Source organism: Urocitellus parryii, chromosome 1 (assembly GCF_045843805.1).
Source record: "Urocitellus parryii isolate mUroPar1 chromosome 1, mUroPar1.hap1, whole genome shotgun sequence".
Taxonomy (NCBI): domain Eukaryota; kingdom Metazoa; phylum Chordata; class Mammalia; order Rodentia; family Sciuridae; genus Urocitellus; species Urocitellus parryii.
The window spans coordinates 73,077,108-73,102,368 of NC_135531.1; the positions used below are offsets into that span (position 1 = coordinate 73,077,108).

Consider the following 25,261-nt stretch of genomic DNA (forward strand, 5'->3'; position numbering starts at 1 on the left):
AGGAGTATATTGAATTTGCTTTTGCTTTGTTGAAGAAACTTGGGCAGGGAATACTGTATAAATAGAGAATTTAAGTGTTGATGGTATGGAGGCTACAAATAAAGCTAAGGCCAGGGAAGGTTAGATGAAAGAAGGAATTTAGAGCTAGACTAGACATGTGCTTTGCTGTGATATGATGGAATTTTTCATTTTTTAAAGAAAATATTTTTTTAGTTGTTGATGGACCTTTATTTTATTCACTTATTTATATGTGGTGCTGAGAGTTGAACTCAGTGCCTCACACATTCAAGTGCTCCACCACTCAGCCGCAACCCCAGCTCTGGAATTTCATTTTTAAAAAATACAAAAAATATTAATGTCCAGCATTAACGTAAGGAGTTTTTAACTGTAAGATACCTAGTATTGCGCACGTGCATCCTGTGAGTGTCTAGTGGTGATGATAGTAATGCATGGTTTCTAAAGAAACCAAGGCTTTCCTTCTGGGCACCAAAGATCTTGGAGAAATTTCAGACACCAGCACCTGTATTCTCTTTGGGTTGGATGAACTTCACCTGAAAACAGTATTCTGGTATCTTCATTTATCGACAGCTGGGTACTGCAGGAGACATAAAGAGGAAAATGGATTTGTAATTAAAATACATGGTTTAAGTGGGTTATTGGTTAAAAATCTGCATCAGCATACCAGTCTATGATTCTGTGTTTGGTATGGGAAAGAAAACACTGAATTGTTTTTATTGCTTGCATGAGCACTCCATAGCTATTTACCTTTCAAATAAAAGTGAAGGGTAATTTTTATTTCTTACTTCCCCCACTTTATTCCTAAGCCATTTCTGACAGCCTAAATTAATTTTATTTTTTCAAAATCATAATGAACCTTAAGAATTCAGTATTTTATGTATGTATTCTTTATAATACTACTACAAAAACTTCATAGAGAAATGTGTATTAAGATGAGTTTACTAAAGTGAACTAATAAAAACCTCATGGTGATTCTTCAAGGATAACTGCTAAAAAATAGAGTAAAAAATCATATTCTGTGGGCTCTCAACAATGTTAACACTGCTTCTGGCTAGTGTTGGAACTTCATCTGTGTGATTAGATTTAAAATGTGGATGATACTGGACTTTGGGCTCTAGAATTCCATTTGTGATTTACAGGAAGGAATTGCTATGTATTGAATTCTGAGGAATCCTATTTCTATGTTTTGTCCTAAAGCAATTAGAGACATGACCAGTGGTAAATATTACTTTTTCCAAATGTAATGGACAGAATTTAGAAATATGGGACAATGGACTTTACTGTGATTGCAAATCGTGCATAAATGTACTTTTTATAAACCTGTGTTAGATTTTTCACTCACCCAACTCAGCAGCATCATAATCATCATGTCATGTTCAATAGATTTAAAATTTTTTCTTTTCTTAGAGACAGCATGAAGCTTTTTTACATAAATATTTGAATAAGAAATGTAATTATTTAAAAAAATACCAATATTGGTATGCTATATTAGAAATTGTTTTTTTTCAAAGTGTTCACATTGGCAGTCTATGATTCAAATTATTCCTATTCCTATAATATTTAACCATTTTCTTTTCATTGTAGAGTCAATAAATTTGGGTGATCCATATGTATCATGTATCATTTATTGACTAAGCTATTTTTCTGTATTTTGTTTTCTATTATTTTATATACCTCATAGTTGCCATTTATCTTTATAAAAAGAATCTTGGTTTGAGGAATAAGTGGATGAAACATTTTTGTTTTATTTTCTTTATGTGTATTAGGCTAGGTCTAGACACTATTTGATAGATCTTTTGCCTGAAGCTTGAAATGTATTGTCCACTTTGGGTGGACTTCGTGAATTTTATATCAAGATGATTTTCAAGTAAAGTGGTCAGATTTTGATAGTTGAGGGTGTTCCTCCAACTTTCATTCTTGGGAAAAACCAGAAGGCAGTATAGCACCTAGGAAAATGTTTCTTATGGGATAACTTGAACATACACTCTCAAGAATTTTCCTACTGTCTTTCATCTTAGATTTTGAAGACTAAGCACTTGTTTCTGAGTCTTCCTGTTTTCCCTTAACTTTGTTGGTCAATTCTGTGTTTTGGTAGAAGGTGACCCTGTAGTATATCCACTGCTTTTGTCTCAATTGCATTTTAAATAGGCCTAGCTTCTAGGTGTCTGTGTTAGGAAGAAGAATCAATTTCAACATTTTATTGTTTAGAAAAATTTGCACACTATTCTTACTTTTGGCATGATAAATTTGCAATAGGTTTATAAGATTATGTGTTTAAGAAATACTTTGTTGGGGCTGGGGATGTGGCTCAAGCGGTAGCGCGGTCCCCTGGCATGCGTGCGGCCCGGGTTCGATCCTCAGCACCACATACCAACAAAGATGTTGTGTCCGCCAGAGAACTGAAAAATAAATATTAAAAATTCTCTCTCTCTCTCTCTCTCTCCTCTCTCACTCTCTCTTAAAAAAAAAAAAAGAAATACTTTGTTTACTTTTCACTTATCTGGATGTGTGTGTATGTGTGTGTGCCCATTGTACCCATACTTCAGATTTTGTTTCTTTCATTGTTTTCTTGAAAGTTATTTTTATGGCAACTTGTTAAATTTTCAGAAGTGAAATTTTTAAAGTAGTGTTATACTGCATATTTTTCCACATAGTAAGTTTGTGGGAATACTTTTTTTTCTTCTCTTCAACATTTCACTTTTATTTTAACCTCAGAATGGAATATTGATTCCCAAATCTTCATATACAAATTTTAGCCATAATTTTTTTATTATTTTAAGTCCCCCTTCAACATGGATCTTTATTGACCCACATTTTATTTTCTTGCTATTCGTGGGTTTTTTTTTTGCCTTTTTGCATTTAATCAAACTATCATAATTTTATTTTTGAACTATTATCAGACTTTCGACTCATAAATATTTGAAAACTATGACTTTAGGACCTTTTTATTTGTGTAAGCAGACAACATTGCAGGTGAAACATCTTAACTTCAAGGATTTTCCTATACTTTTCAGTAACAAACTTATTTTTCAGCACTAAGTTGCTCTATAAGAAATTTGTACAATAGAGAAACTCCAGAGTTTGATAGTACTGTCTGTCTATATTTTATTCAAATAAGTTATACAAATAAAAAAATTAAATAGTATGCTGGCAATTATGGCTGATTGGACATTTTTTCTGTTATACATAATATTTTAGAGAATTTGATTCTTCACTTGCAGTATTTATGTGCTAAGAAAAAAAAAAAAGAAAAGAAAAGGAAAAGCCAATACTTAGATTACTAATGTTTGTATTGAAATACTTAAAATGAAACAAAAATGAAACATTTTTGTAATGCTTTTATCTTTTTTATATGTATTCTCTACTCTCCAAAAATGATTCATTACATTAAATTTATGTGTTAAAATTTAGTATGAAAAATTATTTTTTTAGCAATTAATATAATTGTTTCTAAATTAATAAATCAATGATTTTTTATTTAAGAAATTTCTATTAGAAATATGTATTCATTTTATTATCTTTAGAAATATAAACTGTAGTAGTTTGATAAAATATTACATTTTATTGTTTTGTCTTTACTCCCTTGTTTTAAAAATGTTGGAGTTCTTGCTAAAGCTATTTGGATAACTGAGTAAAAGTGACTTTTTAAATGCATAGTTGTGGATTTCAATTATATATCTGTGTTATAAAATTTGAATAAGGATGTGTTCTTTTAAACCTTTTAAGCATTGTTCTGTTTATCTTTCTATAACAGTATTCTTTATTTTTCATTAGAATACATTCACATGTATTCATCATCATATAAAACTAGTGAATTGAGTATTTTTTCAGCAAGTCACATAGTCATCAGCTTATTTTTCTTAGTAATTTTCTTCCCACTTCTATCAATACGAAAAAGAAATTCTTATGATTTTCTCCAGTTTTATAAAATGATACATAGAGATAAAAACCAGGAATGAGAAGTATCTAAAATACTTGTTATCTGGGCCAAATGACTGTGACTTTGATGAAGTTACAGACATTGATATATAGATTTGACACCTTTCCTTTGTATTTCTTTCTATAAAACAAAATCATTGATGGTATATGTAAGTTACAATCTAAAGAAATGTGATTTTCAGGTATTTGCAAGCATTTTTATGCATGCATTGTGTAAAATCACATTGCATATCGGTGTAAGGAATTTGTTTCCTTTTGAAAAGTGAAGAAAGAATTTGCTCATGTTATAGTTTTGATCATGAGGACTTTATTATTTTCTTTGACTTGCAGAACATTCATGTTCTGGTGCATGTTTTGGAGTGTATACTAGTTTGTGTTTCCCATTTTAGCATGTGCTCTTATAAATTTTATATACTGAATTTCCTGAATGAAAGTATTTAGAAGTGGAATCTCAGTGTTAATAAGCAATAAGCATGAATAAGGCTTCTAGAGAATATAAAACAGATCGGCTTTGTAATGTTCTTGGAAAAGTTGCTGCAGTAGCTGCATGCTTGATATTTGGGTTTTGTTGAGTTCAAATGTAAATGCTCATTTTCCATTAAGTACTTATCAATGAGGACATTTCACTTGCAGGAGAAATGTTGCAATTCCATGTGATAAGAACACCTCCTGGTAGAGGAAATGTTACTGTTAACTGGAAAATTATTGGACAAAATATAGAATTCAATATTGCTAACTTTACTGGACAACTCTTCTTTCCTGAGGTAATACCACAAAGAAAAGTTTCACCATAAATTTCTAGGAAAAAACAGTGTTGAGGAAAATGGGATAGAAATCAACATCACTGTATTGTAGTTATCATCATTCTCTCTTTTCACACCCAGTGGTATGAATTCTTCTTTGATGATGTATGCATTCTTTTTCTTTTCATTTTCACTTTCTGAGTATTAAGTCAAATAGTTATTACCTCTGCCTGTATACTATAGTGGACTTTGTGTAACTGACATCTCTGCAACACTGGTATCTTCTTTCCCTTTCTCCATTTTTTTTTTTTCCTATTCAGCACTGTTGTAAAAATCTCCCCAACTTACTGCTTTGTGTGAAGGTTTTAATAGTGCTCATGAGATAATATTTACATTAAATTAACTCAGCCTTCAGCATCTTCCACACTTAGCTCCTTTCTGCTTTAAGCCTGGTTTCTCATGTCAATATTTATTATTTAATTTATTTCATTAATTCACAGACATGTTTGTTTAAATGAAAATATGTTTGGATGCATGATTTATAAGGTTAATACAATGAGGAGATCGTTTATGTTCAGTAACAAAACAAAGATGGATTTCTTTCTTTTTGACATAGGGGACAATGAATCAAACAATATTGGTGCATTTGTTGGATGATAACATTCCTGAGGAAAAAGAAGTGTATCAAGTCATTCTGTACGATGTCAGGACACAAGGTAGTTCAGAATTCAGTTTTGAACTTTTTCTTTTCAAAAAAGAAACGGTATTGCTTTCTGTATTTCTAACAATTAAATATCAATTTTAAAAATGTTACTTTAAATATTGTCTGTTCCATAGAAATGTTAGATCCAAAAAACACTAGCACAGGATTGGGAATACTTTGTGGACAAGTGAAAAAAGCTCTAAAATGTTTTGCTAAATAGTTATTTATGGAATGAAATATATTTCAAGGGTAGAAAATTTTGAAATTAATTTTATGTCAACAAACTCATTTGGATTTTAGACCAATTACAGTATATAACAATTCAAATTTAGTCATTTTTGAGTAGACATCTAGGTACTTTCCTTAGATTCTACTCCATTTCTGAAATTCAGATAACAAATACAATCAATAATGACAATAATATGCCAAGTGAAAACTTCATGATTTACTCTCTGGAAGGGTGGATGGAATGCAGGATCTTTGTCACCTGGAGATTTCTGTAGAGATGTGACAAAGGAGAACCCTTTCTGGTGACTTTAAAATGCTTTAGAGTGGGGATATGTTTTACATATTTAGATGTTAATGCCAAATTGCTGTTAGGTTTCCTAATGGGGTCCCTGATATTTTTAGGAGTTCCACCAGCAGGAATTGCTCTGCTTGATACTCAAGGATACTCAGCTGTCTTGACGGTGGAAGCCAGTGATGAACCACATGGAGTTTTAAATTTTGCTCTTTCATCAAGATTTGTCTTACTGCAGGAGGCTAACATAACAATTCAGCTTTTCATCAACAGAGAATTTGGATCTCTAGGTTTGTATTGCTCTAGAATGAATGGGGTTTCTGGCAAGGGCTTTCTAAGTATTCTACTTGTGTGGATAAAGCCATTACTAAACTAAATCAGGGAAGGAAAAAATGATATTTATTAGTTTGGTTTAGTACTTTCTAACTTCTTTAATTTTAAAAAGATTCCAAGGGAATTATCTATTTGCACAGAAATGATGTGTAACAAATCTCAGTAGCATGTGGTAGGAGGTGGCATGTGGGTTCACTGATAACACTGGACTTGGCTGGGCTGGCTCTTCTCCATGTTTTTTATTCTTCTCCTGGACAAGTAGAAGCACAAGAAAGCAAGTGAAAACCTTAGGTCTAGGCTCATGACTAGCACATCATCAATTTTATTACACAAACTCGGAGTCCCCAGGTGGGGTTTGTATGCCTTACCCAGAAAGGGCCATCGCTGATCCTCACATGGTAAAGACTGTGGAAATTGGAAAGGCCAAGGAATTGAGGTCAACAGTAGAAGTTACTGCAGTTGCTAAAGGAAAAGCCGAGGACACAGTGAGACTTATTTAGAAGTTTAAATAACTACAAAACCTTTTTGAACCAATTCAATTAGGAGCTATCAATGTTACGTATACCACCGTTCCTGGAATGTTGAGTCTGAAGAATCAAACTGAGGGAAATCTTGCAGAAGCAGAAGTTGATTTTGTCCCAGTAATTGGCTTTCTGATTTTAGAAGAAGGGGAAACAGCAGCAGCCATCAACATCACTATACTTGAGGTAAAACTCCCCTGTTATTTTCCTGTTATTATATTAAACCTGAAGTAACCCCAAAGTAGAACCTGAGAGAATATCCTAAAACATATTAATATTTCCAGGAAGAGATTTCTACCAAACAGTAGAAGTACAAGTCAGCAAGCAAAACATGCAAGCCCTTTTTAAGTAATGAATTTCATGAAAGCTAAGATAATGTGATAATTTTTAATTCTCTCTATATTAAAACATTACTCTGCCTTTAATATAAAGTTGGTATAGTTTACAACTATAATCTCCAGAAACTCTTGAATTCATTTCTGTTTCATTCCCTCTTCTGGTTCCTTTAAATCAGCTTATTATTTTTCATGAATTTTTTTTTCCAAATCACACAGAAGTTTCTCCTCCTGTTTAGATGGGCTATCCTGCTTTTGTGCTTTTGCTTATAGAAACATCTTGTGAAAAAGAGAATTTCCTCAGGGCAGTTCCCTATAGGAAGAAACTGGCCTAAGAGGTTCCAAAGGAGCATTTTGATTACTCCAAACAATTTATTGGACCAGAAAATCCATGTAGGTCACAGTCTTTGTGGGTAGAACCTGTTAAATTAGAGACAGAAGGTACCTCACTAGAGACTGATACCATAAAATGTGATTATGGTCAAGCTTAAAGTAATCATTGGTGGCCGAAATTGTACTTTAAATAATTTTTCATATTGTGAACTCCCATGTTGATTTAGGGCTTAGTGTTTCAGCTACTAAAATACATTTCCAAGAGGTTTATAAAAATAGTATTATAGTGAGGTTAGGGGATGGTATGTAGTGGAGCATGAATATTTCATTTGAAAAAAATATTTTTCAATTTACTATATATTTTGGGGATTCCATTTTTAAAAGCTTCTATTCTCTCAGGGTCTTTTATTTTTATGAATTTAAAAGTAGGATAAGCCATCTGAAGTGAGTAGCTTTTATTGATTTCTGTGGCACTATGAGCTAAGGTAGCATTATGAGATTTCCAAATCTATAAAATAAAAGGTAATATTATATCAGTATGTAATAGGTAACACAGGATTTAACAAAAATCACAGGCAAGTCATCTTTCAAATGTCTCATCTGTTAATGTAACTGAATTTAAGTAAGTGGATTATTCCTTAGTTATGTTAGTTTTAAAAACAGAAAATATATAGCCATTCTTTTCTTCCCCCATAGTCTAAATTTTTAAACATGGGTTTTCAGTTTCACTTTTCTTTCTCCCTAGCTGTTTACAACCTTTTCTGCTCTTTGAGTAGCACTAGATTAAAACACTGCAGGTTTGATAAACAAAAGCAATAGTTACACAGTGTGTAACTATTAGTGGTTGGCTGGTTCCTCCTGACATGGATTTTGCTTATCTTTACTTTTTGGGCACCAGCCTTGTTTTTCATTGGTATTATGTGGTCTAATGATTAATAATAATAACTATCACTTAAAAAGTATTGTCTGTAGATCATGTACTCCACAAACATTATTTTAAATTATTATTACAATCTCACCCCAAAGTAGCTATTATTTCTTCCATTATAAATATGATTGAATTGGAGCCTTAATATTTAAGCAACTTACCTAAAATTATAGAATTTTGAAGATCTCTTTCATTGCAAAGCATATATGTAATGTGTGTGTGTGTGTGTGTGTGTGTGTGTGTGTGTATTATAATGATATCATTCTATCCCTCATTCTAAACATTGGATATTATGGAATTTAAAATGTTTTGTTCATGTTACATTTAAAATAACCAGGTTTATATATTCATATAATTGGTTTGTGTATTATATAGGTCTAGGCTGAAAATATATTATTAAGTGGTTTCATATTGTTCAACCTATACAGCTAGGTATAAGTTTAATACTTGTATTTTTTTCCAATTTAGATATTTTCTGCTGCAATTTCATTTTGATACTTTCTATATACTTTGATGCATATATATTTGTAAGACAACTTAAAAATAGCTTTTGATTTTTAATTCTTTTGAAAGCATAATTAAAGGAATTTAATGGATGTAATTTTTGTAGGATGATATACCTGAACTAGAAGAATATTTCCTGGTGAATTTAACCTATGTGGAACTTATCATGGCCCCTTTAACCTCTTTTCCTCCAAGACTAGGTATGATGGCTCTTTTGTTTGCTTGTTTCATTTTACTTCCTTCCAGTGAAGTAAAGTAACTTCATTTTTAATCAGAAGCGTGTTTGTTCATTTCAACTATGTGAGCTTTTTACATTTATTTTAGAGAGCAGCATTATTGTGATTTTGGGTGTTGGATAGTATAAACACATTAAGAATTATTATGTGGTGGTCTTTACATTTTACAACTTATTTTATAAGCAAATTTGTAATCCTCAAAATAGAATAAGTTCTTGGGAAGGCATTTTATTTTCATATTCTTTAAACATTTAATTAGCTATTTTCATTAGTTCTCCAACTTTCAGGTGATTTTATTTTCTTTTTGGTAAGAGATCTTTTGTTTGTTTGTTGTGTTCTCTGATTCTTTTTTGACCTTTGATCTTTTTCTTTTCATGCTTTAGAAAAGACTCAGTTAATTCATTACAGACTGAAAGGTAAAATTTGAACTTTGGTATAGATTTATGTAGATTCCTTTAAAAAGATGACTTCCCATGTTGGAGCAAAAACTCCTGTTTGCAGTTTGAATGTTTTAGTATTAAGGAATTTTGTCTGAAGCCTGAGTGTGTGTGTGATGGCCCACTAGGGGTGGGGGTGAGTAGCACAGAGGGTGCCCAGCTCCATGGCCCCATCATGAGGGTAGAAAGAATATTGCACCCAGGGGACATTAACCTGGTGAAGAAGAAGCCTGGGCAAGCCCAGTGGCTTGAGGAACAGCATTCCTTATTCACATCAGAGACTCATTGTGACAAGTTTGAAAACACTGAAAGGAAGTAATTAGTTTCCTACATATTATTGTTTGACAAATTTCAGATCTTTTGCAAAAAAATAGAAAAGTGCAATGACTTGGCTGTTCCATCGAGTCTGATTACATGATAAACATTTTTCATACTAAGAAAACTAATAAAATACTTCCTGTTTCTGTGATATTCATATTAGAGGTGGCTTGAGTAGGTGAGTGATGTTCAATGCATTATGATGCTCCTATTTCATATGTTTTCAGTGACAAACTGCTGTTACTTACATCTTCTCATTTTATAGATGAGGGGACTGAGGCTAGAGAAACTAAATAATATGACCAAAATCACACAGCTATGAAATGGCAGGGCTGGGATACTCTGATGGGCACAAATCCTAGTTTTATATTATCTCTTGGTTTTATATTCTCTCAGTATTGCTCTCTTCAATCTAGAGAGAAGTGCATAAACCCCTACTCCTTTCTCTACCTGTGCAGCTGTCACAGGCAACCTAGACTAAGGAAAAGAGCAAATATTAAAAAAAACAACCAACAAACATAAGTAACAGGGTTATTAATATTTCAAGACTGAATAGAAGGTATTGGTAACATATTAAGCTTGATGGACAGAGTACAAAATAAAAATGATAAGAGAAATTCACTTCAATCTTAGTCTCTTTTTTCATTCTACAAAGTCTTCTTCTTCTTCTCCTTCTCCTTCTCCTTAATAGAAACCCCATCTTTCTTGCTTTCTGGTTTGTGCATCCCTGTCCTTGTGTCTCTTTACCAGACCTGTCTCTGTCTCTGTGCCACTCCTGGCCTGCCCTTCTCTTCTCATTTCTTTTACCTCTTTTTTCTGCCTCTCTACTCCTTCCCATCTGAAACAGTTCTATTACAGAACAGAGGTGCCAAGTTTTAAATTTTATTAAAATAATAGGAAAAGCTCCATAACCTTAATTGCTTATTATTTCATGCTGTTCGTGGTTGATTTAAGTTTTATAAGTCAGTGACTCTTGTTAGCAAAGTGGTCTTTTTCAGATGTTATTAGCATTGGTGCCTTTGTAGTCTTAAAATCTTTTGAGTAATATCAGCAATATTCATACTAGGAATTATATAATCTCATAGGGAATAAATTCTTTAAATTCTAGATCAAGCATAATAAAATTTTAAAGTTTAATAATAAAACTTTATACAAAATTTATAGTAATAAATTTGTATTTATTTAAATATGTCTGCATATTTTTCAGATTCAGAAGGCTTGACTGCACAAATCATTATTGATGCCAACGATGGTGCCCGAGGGATGATCCAATGGCAGCACAGCAGGTGATCCCACGGCTCTGTGAACCCTTCTCCAAGCTTCAGACCTTTTACCATCTACCAAATAGAAGTTCAAAATAGGAAAAAAAATACTTTCTTTACTTTCTCTTTCTGTTCTTACAGATTTGAAGTAAACGAAACCCATGAAAGTGTAATATTGGTAGCGCACAGGAGTGGAGAGTCTCTTGGCCATGTGTCCTTGTTTGTGTACGCCCAGAATTTGGAAGCACAACTGGGGCTGGATTACATCTTCACCCCAGTGGTAGGTCTTAACATCTATCCCAGACGACCTTTATGCATTATTTTAAAATTACTGCTCCCTGAGAATTATAGTGACTTATGTCCTACATAAATTAGTACACTATTATATAACCCAATTCGCAGTAAATTAGAACAGATTTTCATGTGGCAAAATAATTTTAGTATTTTAGTAAGTAATATAAATTTAGTCTTATTGTAACAATTATTCTGTGCAGATTAATTTTTCTATTGTAACAATTGATATTGGAGAATACAGATCTTGTGTTAAGGAACTCATATCATTAGATGACCTTCTCAAAGTGTTTCTTATCTTGAAATTTTTATCCTTTATTTCATTGTTTTTAACTTACTGAAACACTTTGTGTTTTAAAAACTTTTTACTTTGTTTCTTAGTAACTTTTTCCCCTTAATCAGATGTTCAGCTTTTTCTTTTCCTCCATAAATTTTACTTTTCAAATAAAACACTGTCAATTTAAATAAATTAAGATAGCTAATTCTTTGTGTTCACAACTATATTGTTTCATCCCAAACATTTTATTAAAAAATGTTTTTTTTAAATGATATTATTCCTTTTAACTTTTAACCAGATTCTTCATTTTTCTGATGGAGAAAGACATAAAAATATAGAAATCATGATTCTTGATGATGACATTCCAGAAGGAGATGAAAAATTTCAGCTCATTTTAACAAATCCTTCTCCTGGACTGGAACTGGGGCAACAGACAATAGGTATTTGACAATTTCTTCTCCATAGCCACCTCTTTCTCATGCTGGTTTCCCTAATATGGGGGAAAGGCAGATTAGAGAGACTTGATGATTTCTACTTAGAATAAAAAACATTTTAAATTAGGCATCTTGGAATTCTATGTCAGTGTTTTTGAATGTGTATATTTATGTAAAGAACCAAAAAAAAAGAGTTAGTTGGTACTAAAGATACTATTGAGTCATTTCCTCAATTTAGAATGTTCAAAACATGAACAGAGAGAATACAGAACAGATGTCTCAAGTGATGGCTATAAAGAAGGAGGAGAAAAAATAGATAAAACAAAATAAAGGGAAAGAAAAAGAATGAGCAAGAGAATTTGACTGTGAGAAGAAAAAAAAGGAGAGAAAGAGAAACAAGTAAAAAAAGAAACAAAACAAAACCAAAATTAACAAGACAAAAACACAGACCCTTAAGGGTCAATTCAAGGAAAAATAAACATGTTTAAAAAATGCTAAAACTGAGATAAAAAAAAAAAAAAACAAATGTATGTATGTATGTATGTCTACCAACCAATCACTCCAGCAAGATTACATACACACATGCACACTTAAAGAATTATCTCCACTTAGGTGTTTCAAAGTGTTGATAAAGGTGGATGTTGGTGCCTATGCTCAACTGTCATTCTGTTTCTTCTTGGGCTATGTATTGAGAGTAAGAGACACAACCTTGGTTGGGGGGTTAACTCCTTCCTCTTTTTGTGTTGTTCACTAAGCTGCCCACTGGATTGGCCTAACACTGAAGTTGTTTGAAATAGCTTTCAGCTTCCCTGCTTACCATTATAAGATAGGAAGGAATGGGAAGTACTATCAACTGCAGTTTTGTGCAGACAGATAACATTGATGCACTCCAAGTGTGGGGCTTCTGCACAGTCCTAGTAGTGATGTTCTGGTGGCTAGGGCTTAGGTCTAATCAGAGCTTAAGGACTTTGTTGAATATTGTCTTCCCTGGAGAACATACATTCCTAGTGCCAGGCTGATGACAATTGCTGTCAGGATCTCAGGAATCTCCCTAGAATTCTATTTGTAGGACAGGAAAGCCAGTCCTCTCCACGTGTTACACGTCTCTGTAAGTCTTACACACTCTGCTGCCCACAAACATGGCCTTCCCACACTTAGTCCCTAAGTGTATTCACACCCACTTGTTCAGTTTCATGACCTCTTCAGCTGGTCATGTGAGCCACCAGACTCAAAGGGTTAGTGAGTTGCACTCCCCTCTGTATTTCTTACTTGAATCGCCATGGGTACAATATTCTCCGTAACTCTTGCATTTGTGTTCTACTAGGTACACGTTGGGCCACATGATGGGACATTATGGCAGTTCTTGTATGATCTTACAGGCTTCTGCAGCAGCAAACTGCAAGGTGGCCTCCTCAAGATGGCTTCCATGTCAGGTCTTCCCTTGTCAGTTGAGAGAAACAGATTTCACAACAAGCACATTTCAAACAAGAGCTTGTTGTGCAGCCTCTGGATAGCTAAATTATGACTTTTTATCATCCATAGGTTTTTATCATCCATGCCAATAGGTTGTCTCTCTCTCTATATATATTACCCCTCCCCTCTGTAGCCAACCAGTGCTGCTGCTGCTGCTGCTCCTGCTGCTGCTACCAAGTTGGCTCCAATGTACTCTTTCTTGTTCTTTGTTCAATGCATCTTCATTTCTAAGTTTCTAAGAGACCATGATTGTCTAAAATTGAATTCCAGTGAGTTCCCTCTTTTACCCACCTTGCTGAGAAGCAGTTCTCCTGCTGCTTGAGTGTGGAGTCATGGAGTAACTGGAAACACAACCTTCCTCTATTCCACTATCTTGAATCTCTTCTAAATTTATATTTCAAACTCTTATCATATGATAATTTTTTTTCTTGTATCTTGTTAGTAGACAAGCATTTCATTTAAGGATGAAAGTTCTAGACCTTCTTTTCCATTACCTTTGCCTGACGGAGAGCTCCAGGACATGTTGAGCAGTAGCAGTGCTGGCAGTCATCATTGTCTTGTTTCTTTCTTTTTTTAATTATTATTAGTAGTTGTTCAAAACATTACAAAGCTCTTGACATTTCATATTTCATACATTTGATTCAAGCGGATTATGAACTCCCATTTTTACCCCATATACATATTGCAGATTCACATGGGTTACACATCCACTTTTTTTACCTACTGCCATACTAGTGTATGTGCTATTTTGCTGCCTTTCCTATCCTCTACTATCCCCCCTCCCCTCCCCTCCCCTCCCCTCCCATCTTCTCTCTCTACCCCATCTACTGTAATTCATTTCTCTCCCTTGTTTTTTCCCCTTTCCCCTCACTTCCTCTTATATGTAATTCTGTATAACAATGAGAGTCTCCTTCCTTTACCATGCAATTTCCCTTCTCTCTCTCTTTCCCTCCCCCCTCTTGTCTCTGTTTAATGTTAATCTTCTTCTCATGCTCTTCCTCCCTATTCTGTTCTTAGTTGCTCTCCTTATATCAAAGATGACATTTGGCATTTGTTTTTTAGGGATTGATTAGCTTCTATTTTTACTGGGAATGTTTTCACTGTTTCATCATTAAATTTGGTCTCTGCTGTTGACTTCTGAGAGGTAGCATCACATCAGGTTGACAAACCTACCTTCCATTCTAAGATTGCAGAGTATTTTCATATAATAAAGGAACATGAAATTTTATGTAATGCTTTAAAAATGACCCCTCTTTAAAAAAAAAAAAAAAGGAAAAGGTACTCTTAGAATGACCACTTGAGGTCGAGAGTTGACCTTCTTTCCAATGAAATATCCACACTCATTTCAGCATTTATAACAGCCCTTCTTATTTTCATTTATCATTGAATATTTTTGTTTTGACAGCTGTAATTACCATCCTTGCTAATGATGATGGCCCTGGAGTTCTATCATTTAACAACAGTGAGCACTTTTTCCTGAGAGAGCCAGCAGCTCTCTATGTTCAGGAAAGCGTTGCGGTCTTGTACATTGTTCGGGAACCTGCAAGAGGACTGTTTGGAACTGTGACAGTTCAGTTCATTGTCACAGAAGTGAATTCTTCAACAGAATCCAAGGACCTGACTCCTTCCAAAGGCTATATTGTGTTAGAAGAAGGTGTTCGACTCAAGGTACAGTATGCAACTTTAATAAGGATGAAGCTTATAGCTCCAATATTTACAAAATATTTTTCCCTGCATCCTCAAAAGAAGAAAAAGATATTTCCAACTTAGGTGAGAAATAAAGACATGATTAGATTATTATGTGACAAGTGCTAATGTACTATATAATATGTATAGAGGGCAACTGAAGGAATTTACTATTAATAGAGAAATATGTAAATAATAAAAATACACATATTGTTTTTTTATTTTAAATTCCAAACTTATTTAAATGGTATACTTCACTTTATATGTAAAGCATAAGCCAAAAAAAAGCTCCCAGCCCCAGTCAGTCATTTCTTTTTGCTATATTTTAATTAAACAGCATGTAACTGCTGCTTCAAACTGTTTGAGAATAGGAATAGTGTTTTAAAGAGAAAAATCCTGGATTTGAGATTAATTATGAATGTGATCTATCCTTACATAAGTTTGGTTTCCCAACTTATTTTTCTATATATTTTCTATTCCTGTATTTTGATTTTCTGTTCCTACTAAACTTTATTTTTAAAAATATAGTTGAAGTTTAAATTAGTTCATCGCATTATCTTTAGACATTTTTCAAGCTAGCTAAAATACTGCTTTAAAGAAATATATTTGCAGCCCTTTCCTCTAAACTAATTCATCTAACAATCAAATAACTTTCTCAATTTTAAGTTTTTGTAAAGTTCAACATATTTTTTGTTCATTTTTTAAACGTTCTTCCAAATTTAAAATCTTTGATTTCTTCAAAGACACACTTAAATTGTGAAAAATACAAAAGTTCAAATTTGAAGCATATTAAAATTTGTCATTGCTTTATTCACATTTTTTCTCTTAATAATTTTTTTTGTAATTTAAAATGTTTAAAATTTTTTTTTTTTACTGTAATTTTTTTGTGTCTTTTTCTCGGCGTGTATTTAAGTAAAACTTTTGTTCATTTGGTAAATTAAACATTAGAGAAATATTAAATATTTAATATTTAAATATGGATTAAATATTTTTGGCTCACACAACTGTTTTTGCTCCACATTTTTATTTTGACATATAAATAGTAAAATGCACCAATTCCAAGCATATGGATTAATGATTTTAAACATAGTATACACACATATAATGACCTGTATTAGCTTTTCATCACTATGAACAAAATACTGATAAGAACAACTTAGTGGGGAAAGATTTATTTTGGCTTAGCGTTTCAGAGGATTCAGTCTATGTCATCGGGCTCCAAGGTAGAATCATCTTGGTGGAAGGGTGGAGTTGAGGAAAGCTGCTCAGCTTATTGCACCTGGGGAAAACAGAAAGCAAGAGGAAAGTGCCAGAGAGAACCCAGACCTTTCCAGGACAACCTCTATCCCTTGTGACCCACTTAATACACGTAATCCATTCAGCCATCAGTGGATTAATCTACTGATGATATCAGAGCCATCATGATTTATCACTTTCCAAAAAGTCTACCTCTGAGCACATGAGACTTTGGACAACATTTCATATCCAAACCATAATACCTCCACTCAGATTAAAGATATTAACACTACTATTACCCAGATGGTTCTCTTTTGTGTCTTGCCTTTTCAAGAGGAAACCACTTTGTAATGTTTTAATTGACTCATTTTTGCCGATTCTTGAGCTTTGTATAAATAGGGCCTTATAGTATCTATTCTTTTGTGTTTAGCTTCTTTCATGCAACATATTTTTGAATTTTGTGTGGTTGCAGACATCCGTAGCTGATCCTTTTTTATTGTTGAATAGAGTTTTATGGAACAGATCACCATTTGTTTAATCCATTTTCCTGTTGTTGAACATTTGGGTTGTTTCTAATTTGTTCCTACTATGGCTTTTTTGTAATATATATATTTTAATTGTCAATGGACCTTTATTTATTTATATGTGGTGCTGAGAATTCAACCCACAGCCTCACACATGCTAGGGAAGTGCTACCCCTGAGCCAGAACCCCAGCCCCTCTACCATGGCTTTTTAATGGTGAATCCTAGACTAGAAAGACATTAATGAAGTTATATAGCCAGAGCAGGATAAAAAAGTATCCCAAAAAAGGACATGAATTTAATATTTTAATATTTTATTCTGTGTTATTTAAAAATGTCATTTATTTTTTAGACACTTCCATGTAGTGTACCACAGTGTTGAAAATCCCAAAAGTAATAACATGAAACAGTTGTAGCTATCACATTATGGGGACCATTATTAAATAAAAAAGAGGTGCTGTTTTTTGAAAGACATTATTTTGGTTTCTAAAATGTTTAGTAAATTTCTCTGTATGTGTTTTGCAAATATATTCTATTCTAGTAACTTTACTTCTTTTATTTTGTTTTCAGGCCCTGCACATTTCTGCTCTATTAGACACAGAACCAGAAATGGATGAGCATTTTGTTTGCACCTTGTTTAATCCAACGGGAGGTGCTAGACTAGGGGCGCAGGTTCAAACCTTGATAACAGTATTACAAAATCAGGCCCCTTTGGGGCTGTTCAGTATTTCTGCTATTGAAAATAGGTATAATTTATTTATAAGAACATATCATTTCTGAAAATAAGGAAGAAATAATTTTTGACATAAGAAAATGCAAAAGAAAATTGAGGTGTGATTATGTAAAGTGGACTTTTAAAATGAATTCCAGAAGACAGATCCATAGTCCACAAGCTCTCTTATAACAGAGAACATCAAAGACCTAATTATGGCCTGCTTAATGGTGTCATCAGAATTATTTTTTTCTCATAGTTCACACTTCTAGGAAAAGGCCTGCATTATTTTGTGATTTTAGAAATAAAAAGTAAGAAAAAATATAAAATATACTTGGTCCAAATACATGACTCTTTAAACATATTAAAATGATTATAGTTATAAAATTTCCTTTGAAACTGACAGATATTTATATACAGTATTTTAAGAGATTTAGTTTTATTCCTATACTAAGAATTTCCTGTTTTTTCCTGTCAGATGTTTTTGATTTATGTGTGAAAAAATTCAAAAAAGACAGTTTTAAAATGTGTAATGTTAAATTACTGATCTTCAGTATTTTCTGATTATGAGTGTTGCATTTGTACTTAAAAAAACTCCATAAATGAATATTTTCAAGCACCCATTTGTCTTGAAAATATTCATGTATCAAATTTGTGCATGTCATTTGGGTTGTATAAATGTAGAAGCATATTAAGCATATGCTGGTAATGTGACATATATTTTAAATATGTAGAAATTATATTCTTTTTCTGCTTTCCACAATTTCAGAGCCACTTCTATAGATATTGAAGAAACCAACAGAACGGTATACTTAAATGTGTCGCGTACTAATGGCATTGATTTAGCTGTGAGTGTGCAGTGGGAGACGATATCTGAAACAGCCTTTGGCATGAGTATGTTTAGTTTTTTATGAGAACAAAATGCTGTAACTCAGAAATGTTGCGTGTATAAGATTTACATTATTTCCATGAATTATAACTTATGGATTTATTAAAAATGGGAAACAGATATTTAATTTTATTACTATATCCATGAATATTTATTGAGTGCCTAGGCATGGTACTGAGCTCATGGAGCTTAGAATTTAAGGTGTACCAAAATAAATAAGTAAAAATCAATGTGTAGGAATCAATTATGCAAAGAACTGGGTTGGAGGAACCTGGGAGACAAGAGGGGGAAGCTTTAGAGGCAGGAAACTCAGGCATAAAAGGGCATGGCATAATTGAAGAACCTCAGTGAATAGGGAGTACAGAAATAGGGGAGATGCAGAGATCATTGAAGAACTTGAGAAATATTTTATGGATGTCAATCTTTTATCCCAGAGTTAATGGAAAACCTTTGAGTGGTTTAGGCATGGGGAAGATGGTATGGTATGATCATGTTTGCATTTTGAAGTGTTATTCATAGGACCGTGTAAAGAATTGGTTGGTATAGCAGAGACGAGAGGATGCATGGAGATGAGCAAAAGGGCAACAGATGATGGAAGTTTAGAGCAGGTGATGAACTGGGTGCAAGGGTGAGGGTGAGACCCAGATGACTCCTAGTTCCTCAGCTTGTGTGGTAGGATAGAGTGTCTTGCCACTAACTAAGAGATATGTGAAAGAGGGCTAGGTGTTGTTTTGGCGAGGGAATTAAAATAAATGTGTTTTAGCACATGTTAAGTTTGAGTTCCTTTTGAGAAGGCGTTTATACTCAAAGGAAGGTCTCTGCTGCAAGATAGACTTAGGGATCTGACATGTGTTACTGTTTTTAAAGTCATGGACATTGATTTTAACAATCTGAGAAGAGGAGCTCTAGACAGAGAAGGGAAGAAGTCCCAGCCTGAAAATTGAAAAGCATCAGATTGAATGGCTAGGGATAGCAGAGTGATCTCACAAAGGGGATTTGGAGACCTGGTGAGAAATACAGGAGAAAACAGTAGATTGCAGATACTAGAAGAGTGTGTTAAAGGATGGGAGACGGGCTGGGGCTATTGCTCAATGTCAGAGTGCTTGCCTAGCATGCCCAGGGTCCTGAGTCCAAACCCCAGTGCTGGAAAAAAGAAAAGAAAGAAATAAAACATGTTTTAGCATATTTCCCTTTAAAATTACAGTTAGCAAGTATTTATATTTAAATAGACCTTGGGAAAGTTCATATGGCTATAGAGTGAAGTATTAGTACTCCTTTTGTTATCCATAATTGTTATTTTAAGTTACTATTTTTAAGTTTTCTAGCCTCTTTCTTTCTCTCTCTCTCTCTCTCTCTCTCTCTCTCTCTCTCTCTCTCTCTCTCTCTCTCTCTCTCTCTCTCTCTCTCTCTCTCTCTCTCACACACACACACACACACACACACACACACACACACCATGGGGAATTCATTTGTAATGAAGTCATTAGTCTCAATGTTTAAATAACAAATTAGAGCAGATAAGTTTGAGAAGGAATTATGCACTGGTAAATAATGATTTATGTTTTTTAGGGGGAATGGATGTTGTCTTTTCCATATTTCAAAGTTTTTTGGACAAGCCAGTTTCTGGCTGGTGTTTCTTTACTTTGGAAGATTCAGTATATGGTATAATGTTAAGAAAATCATCATTTACTATTTACCGATGGCAAGGGATTTTTATTCCAGTAAAGGTAAACATTGCTTATTTTTTTCTACAGTGCACAAAATAAAATATACAAGTAAATGTGAGATACATTATGAGTTAACCGTTTTTTGTAATTCTCATTTTCTAGGATTTAAAGATACAAAATCCTAAAACTTGTGAGGCCTTTAAGATTGGTCTTTCCCCCTACTTTGTAATTACTCATAAAGAAAGAAATGAAGACAAGTCTTCTGTTAACAGTGTGTATACCTTCACATCTGGATTCCAGTTATTCCTGGTAAAAACAAAATCTTCATTTTATATTGCTTTACCTAAAAGAAATTCAGATTTGTAAGACTGATCTAAATGGATGACAACGTATATTCTATGTTAATGAGTAACAGGACTTTTTGCAAGTTGATACAAATTGTAGCATGTATCTTAACCTGGGGCTATTTTTGTTAGCTTGAAATGATGTATGCTTATGATATATGCATACCTAGTAATCAGAATAGTCTTAAACATTAAGTCTTAAACATCAAATACTAACTCGTTAATATAATATTTAGTGCCTTTCTGAGTTAAACTCTTTAAATTTTTATTCCCACTCTTCTGTCTTCCTTGCAGGTACAAACAATCATTATTTCTGAAAGTTCCCAAGTAAGATATTTTACTTCAGAAAGTCAAGATTATTTAATTGTTGCAAGTCAAAGAGAGGATTCCGAATTAACTCAGGTTTGAATCTTTGAAAATGAAGATCTCCCCAACTTTTAAAAAAATACTGTAATTGAAAGTTATGAGGTAGGGTCTAGAGATTTGGTATAAAAGAAAACCATAGTTTGTGATAAAGTAGTAAAGGAGAATATGAATATTGATTGGTCCCAATTAACTTTTAAACAACAGTTATGAATATTATATGTTCTTCAAGAGCCAAAGCAAATGTAATCATAAACATGAACATTTAATCAGAATTTAATTGAGTTGGAAAACATTATGGAGAAAAATCACACAGCTAGACAGATGGTATCACTAAAAATTCATGATTAACGTTGCCAATTGGGCACTCAGCATCACCCCAGAAATTTCACATTTTTCTAGCACACTACATCTTATAATCTCCTTAATGCTTAATTGATAATTTTTGTCTCTTGTGCTTCTGTACATGCTTCTTATCGCCTCATTTTCAACTAATGACCTCAGTGAAATGAAAGTCACTAGAGGGAGATTACTTATTTTCCCAACACGAAATTCAAAATCCCACTTAAAAGCCAGTGTTGCCCCTCCCTCCTGCTGCAGCGGAGGAGTGTCCTTCTGGAGAAGCCCTTCCTTTCACATGGCTGCCCCTCAGCCTTCATGAGGTTTAGTTATTCCCTCCACAGCTGGCATTTCTTTCTCCACGAAATTATTACAGTTGGCATAAATAGTTGAGAATTGTTCAGTTTACAAAGAAATCCCTTGATCTCTTCCCTTTCTAATTTCTTTTTTTCATTTATTGTCTCTCCTTTGTGGTAGGACGTTGTGAGAGAAGGGTCAGCTAGCTTTGTCTACTTCTCATGCTCACCCATGGCGACTGGGTTGCCAAATCCAGTGGATATGTTTATCACTGTCTTACACAACTTCCCACCAGCATGCGACTTACTCATCCCCAAATCTCAACCCCCTCTACTCTTGCTTTCTGATACCACAAGGCTTTCCTTCTTAAGAACTCTGTCTGCTCAGTCTCCATTGCTGGTTCCTCCTCCCTTTTCTGAATCAATATGTCTTAGAGTATTCCATAATTCAGTTTTAGTTCAGATTTCTTCTTTCTTTTCACCTACTCTGGGGAATTTCATCAGTCTGTAGCTCTTCATAGGAACTATAGGCTAGCTTTACATATCAGCTATAGGCTAATGTCTTTCAAATCATATCTGCAACCTTTCCTCTGTAGTCCAGACTTGAATGTCTAACTGCCTTTTGATGCATCCACTTAAATATATTTTAGGAGTGTGTTATAATGTATATCAAGCTGAACTGTAATTGATTTTCTCTACGAAACTTGTGTTTGAGTATTTGCTTTTATCTCGGGAAATAGTAACCTCAGAAATGCAAGTGCTCAAGGGAGAATTCTTTGATATATTTTGTTGAATTACCCCCTTTTTTTTTCTTTCACATCTAATTGATCATTAAGTGTTTTTGAATCTGTGTCTCCATACTATTTTTGAGTATAGACATTTCTTTCCACCTCAGCTCATCTCCATCTAAGCCTAATTCTTATCTTTTCTTACCTGAACTGCTAGTCTCCAAGCTAGTCTCTGAAGTTCTCTGATCTCCTCAGATTCATTCTCTATTGGTAGCGGGAGTAATCTTTTAAAAATATTGATTCATGTTACTCATTTAAAAAATTTAGTGATTCCCAATGATAATAAATTTAGCATTAGTTAGTATGCTATATATGTAGGATAACCATATTTCTTCTAGCCCAGGATAGCACTGGATCATGCCATGTCCTTGTATAATTATTATTAATATTTCAATCTCTAAAGAACCCCTACATGAATGGTAATTGTATGGTCACCCAAGAAAGGATACTTCATGACCTCCCCTTTCCTGTCTTGATTGTTCAACCTCTTAGCACTGTCAGCTTTCTGGGCTAGTTTTTATTCAGAGCACCATAACCATCTGTATCTTAGAAACTGTCATGTCATTCCTTCTAACTTCATTCCCCTAATGCATACATTTCTTTCATCATATCATCCTGACTTTTGACTTCAGTACCAGTTTTAATTTATGGTCATCATTTATTCAGTTATTGCTAGGTGAGTTTTTGCCTTTTCCTCATCGTTAATAAGAGTGATAAAGGAGGAGGTCAGTGTACACAGGCTCCTAGCTTAATGCTTGTCTCAAAAGTCCTAACTGTTGACTGCATAATTATTATTTTTTCTTTTTTTAAATTGGAGCTTTATAGTTATACATAGTAGTTGGGTCCATCCTGAAAAACTCATACATGCATGGAAATCTATTTTAGTTCATGATATCCATTTTTCCCTCCTCTTTTTCCTTTCCATCCTCCTTCCCCTCTCCATCCCTTTCCTCCACTCTGCTAGGCTTCCTTTCACTTGTCTATTATTTAATATTTGATTCATTTGTATTATCCTTTCCTTACCTCCTCCTTTCCTTATTTTACTCTAGCTTCTGCATATAAACTTTGAGTTTCTGAGTTTGGCTAATTTCACTTAACATGATATTTTCCATTTTCATCCATTTACCAGCAAGTGCCATCATTTCATTCTTTTTTATGGCTGAGTAAAACTCCATTGTGTGTGTGTGTATGTATCATAATTGTGATACATATTAAGAATATATATATACATATATATATATGTATATGTATATGTGTGTATATATATATATATTTTTCATTCTATTCCAGTCATCTATTTATTGGCATCTGAGTTGATTCCATAAGTTACCTATTGAAATTTTGCTGCTATACACTTTGAGGTGGCTATATCCCTGCAGTGTGTCAATCTTATGTCTCTCTGGAAAAATACCAAGGAGTGGGATAGCTAGGTCATAGGGTGGTTCCATCTCTAGGTTTTTGAGGAACCTCCATACTGCTCTTCAGAGTGGTTTAGTAGTCACACCAACCATGTTCAAGTGTACCTTTCCCCCCCAACATCGCCAGCAATTATTATTCATATTCTTGAGTAGTGCCATTCTGACTGGGTTGAGATTACATTGTATTGTAATTTTGATTTATATTTTCCTGATTGCTGTTGAACATTTTTTTTCATATATTTGTTGGCCATTTGTGTTTCATCTTTTGAGAAGTTTCTGTTTAGATCTTTTGCCCATTTATTGATTGCATTATTATTATTATTATATTATATTTGGTGCTAAGTTTTTTTTTAATCTTCTGGATATTAATCCCCTATCAGAAGAATAGCTGGCCAAGATTCTTTCCCTTTCTGTCAGCTCTCTCTTCATGTTCTTAATTGTCTCCTTTGCTGTAGACAAGCTTTTTAGTTTTATGGCATTCATTTATTCTTCATTTTATTTCTTGCACTTTGGGGGTCTTGTCAGCATCTATATGATGGACTATGGAGCCTATGTTTTCTTCTAGTAGTTGTAAAGTTTTGGTCTAATTCCTGAGTCTTTGATCCATGTTGATTTGGGTTTGTATAGGGTGAAATAGAGGGGTCTGATTCATTTTTGTATACATAGCTATCCAGTTTTCCTAGCACCATTTGTTAAAAAGGCTGTCTTTTGTCTGTCTAAAATATAGTTTTGACAGATTTTTCAAATATCAGATGGCTGTAAGTATGTGGATTTGTCTCTGCGTCTTCTATTCTGTTTTATTTGTTTTCATGTCTATTTTGATGCCAATACCATGCTGTTTTTGGTACTATAGCTCTGAAATATAATTTCAGATCAGGTATTGTGATACCTCCTGCTTCACTTCTCTTGCTTAGTATTGCTTTGGCTATTTTGTTTCTCTTATTATTCCAAATGAATTTAAGAATTGTTTTTTTCTAATTTTGTGAAAAATATCATTGTTAATATTTAAATGAGATTGCTTTGAATCTCTATATTGCTTTTGGTACTGTGGCCATTTTGACAATATTGATTCTGTCTATTCAAGAACATGGGATGTCTTTCTATTTGATAAGGTCTTATTCAGTTTTTTTCTTCAATGTGCTATAATTTTCATTACTGAGTTCTTTTACCTTCTTTTTTAGATTAACTCTTTAACACTTTTTTTTGATATTATTATAAATGGGATGGTTTTCTTCATTTCTTCCTCAGCTGAATTATGGTTAGCGTGTAAGAAAGCTATTGATTTATGAGTGGTGATCTTGTATTCTCCTTCTTTGCTAAACTTATTTATAAGCTCTAGAAGTGGTCTAGTGGAGTTTTTTTAGGTCTTCTAGATATAGGATCATATCATTGGCAA

The 25,261-nt window shown here is 33.5% G+C and overlaps 1 protein-coding gene across 1 annotated transcript in view; it reads left to right on the top strand.

Moving 5' to 3' along the window:
- The window catches only part of Adgrv1 (adhesion G protein-coupled receptor V1), a 509,007-nt gene that overhangs the window by 93,435 nt on the left and 390,311 nt on the right, over window positions 1-25,261 (top strand). Inside the window, exons 35-48 of the mRNA XM_077795043.1 lie at window positions 4,591-4,721; window positions 5,317-5,416; window positions 6,034-6,213; window positions 6,800-6,963; window positions 8,984-9,077; window positions 11,076-11,154; window positions 11,272-11,410; window positions 11,997-12,138; window positions 15,011-15,273; window positions 17,620-17,795; window positions 18,531-18,655; window positions 20,220-20,377; window positions 20,480-20,626; window positions 20,956-21,063. Coding sequence (XP_077651169.1) covers window positions 4,591-4,721; window positions 5,317-5,416; window positions 6,034-6,213; window positions 6,800-6,963; window positions 8,984-9,077; window positions 11,076-11,154; window positions 11,272-11,410; window positions 11,997-12,138; window positions 15,011-15,273; window positions 17,620-17,795; window positions 18,531-18,655; window positions 20,220-20,377; window positions 20,480-20,626; window positions 20,956-21,063 — 2,006 coding nt within the window. The remainder of the gene's footprint in view (window positions 1-4,590; window positions 4,722-5,316; window positions 5,417-6,033; window positions 6,214-6,799; window positions 6,964-8,983; window positions 9,078-11,075; window positions 11,155-11,271; window positions 11,411-11,996; window positions 12,139-15,010; window positions 15,274-17,619; window positions 17,796-18,530; window positions 18,656-20,219; window positions 20,378-20,479; window positions 20,627-20,955; window positions 21,064-25,261) is intronic.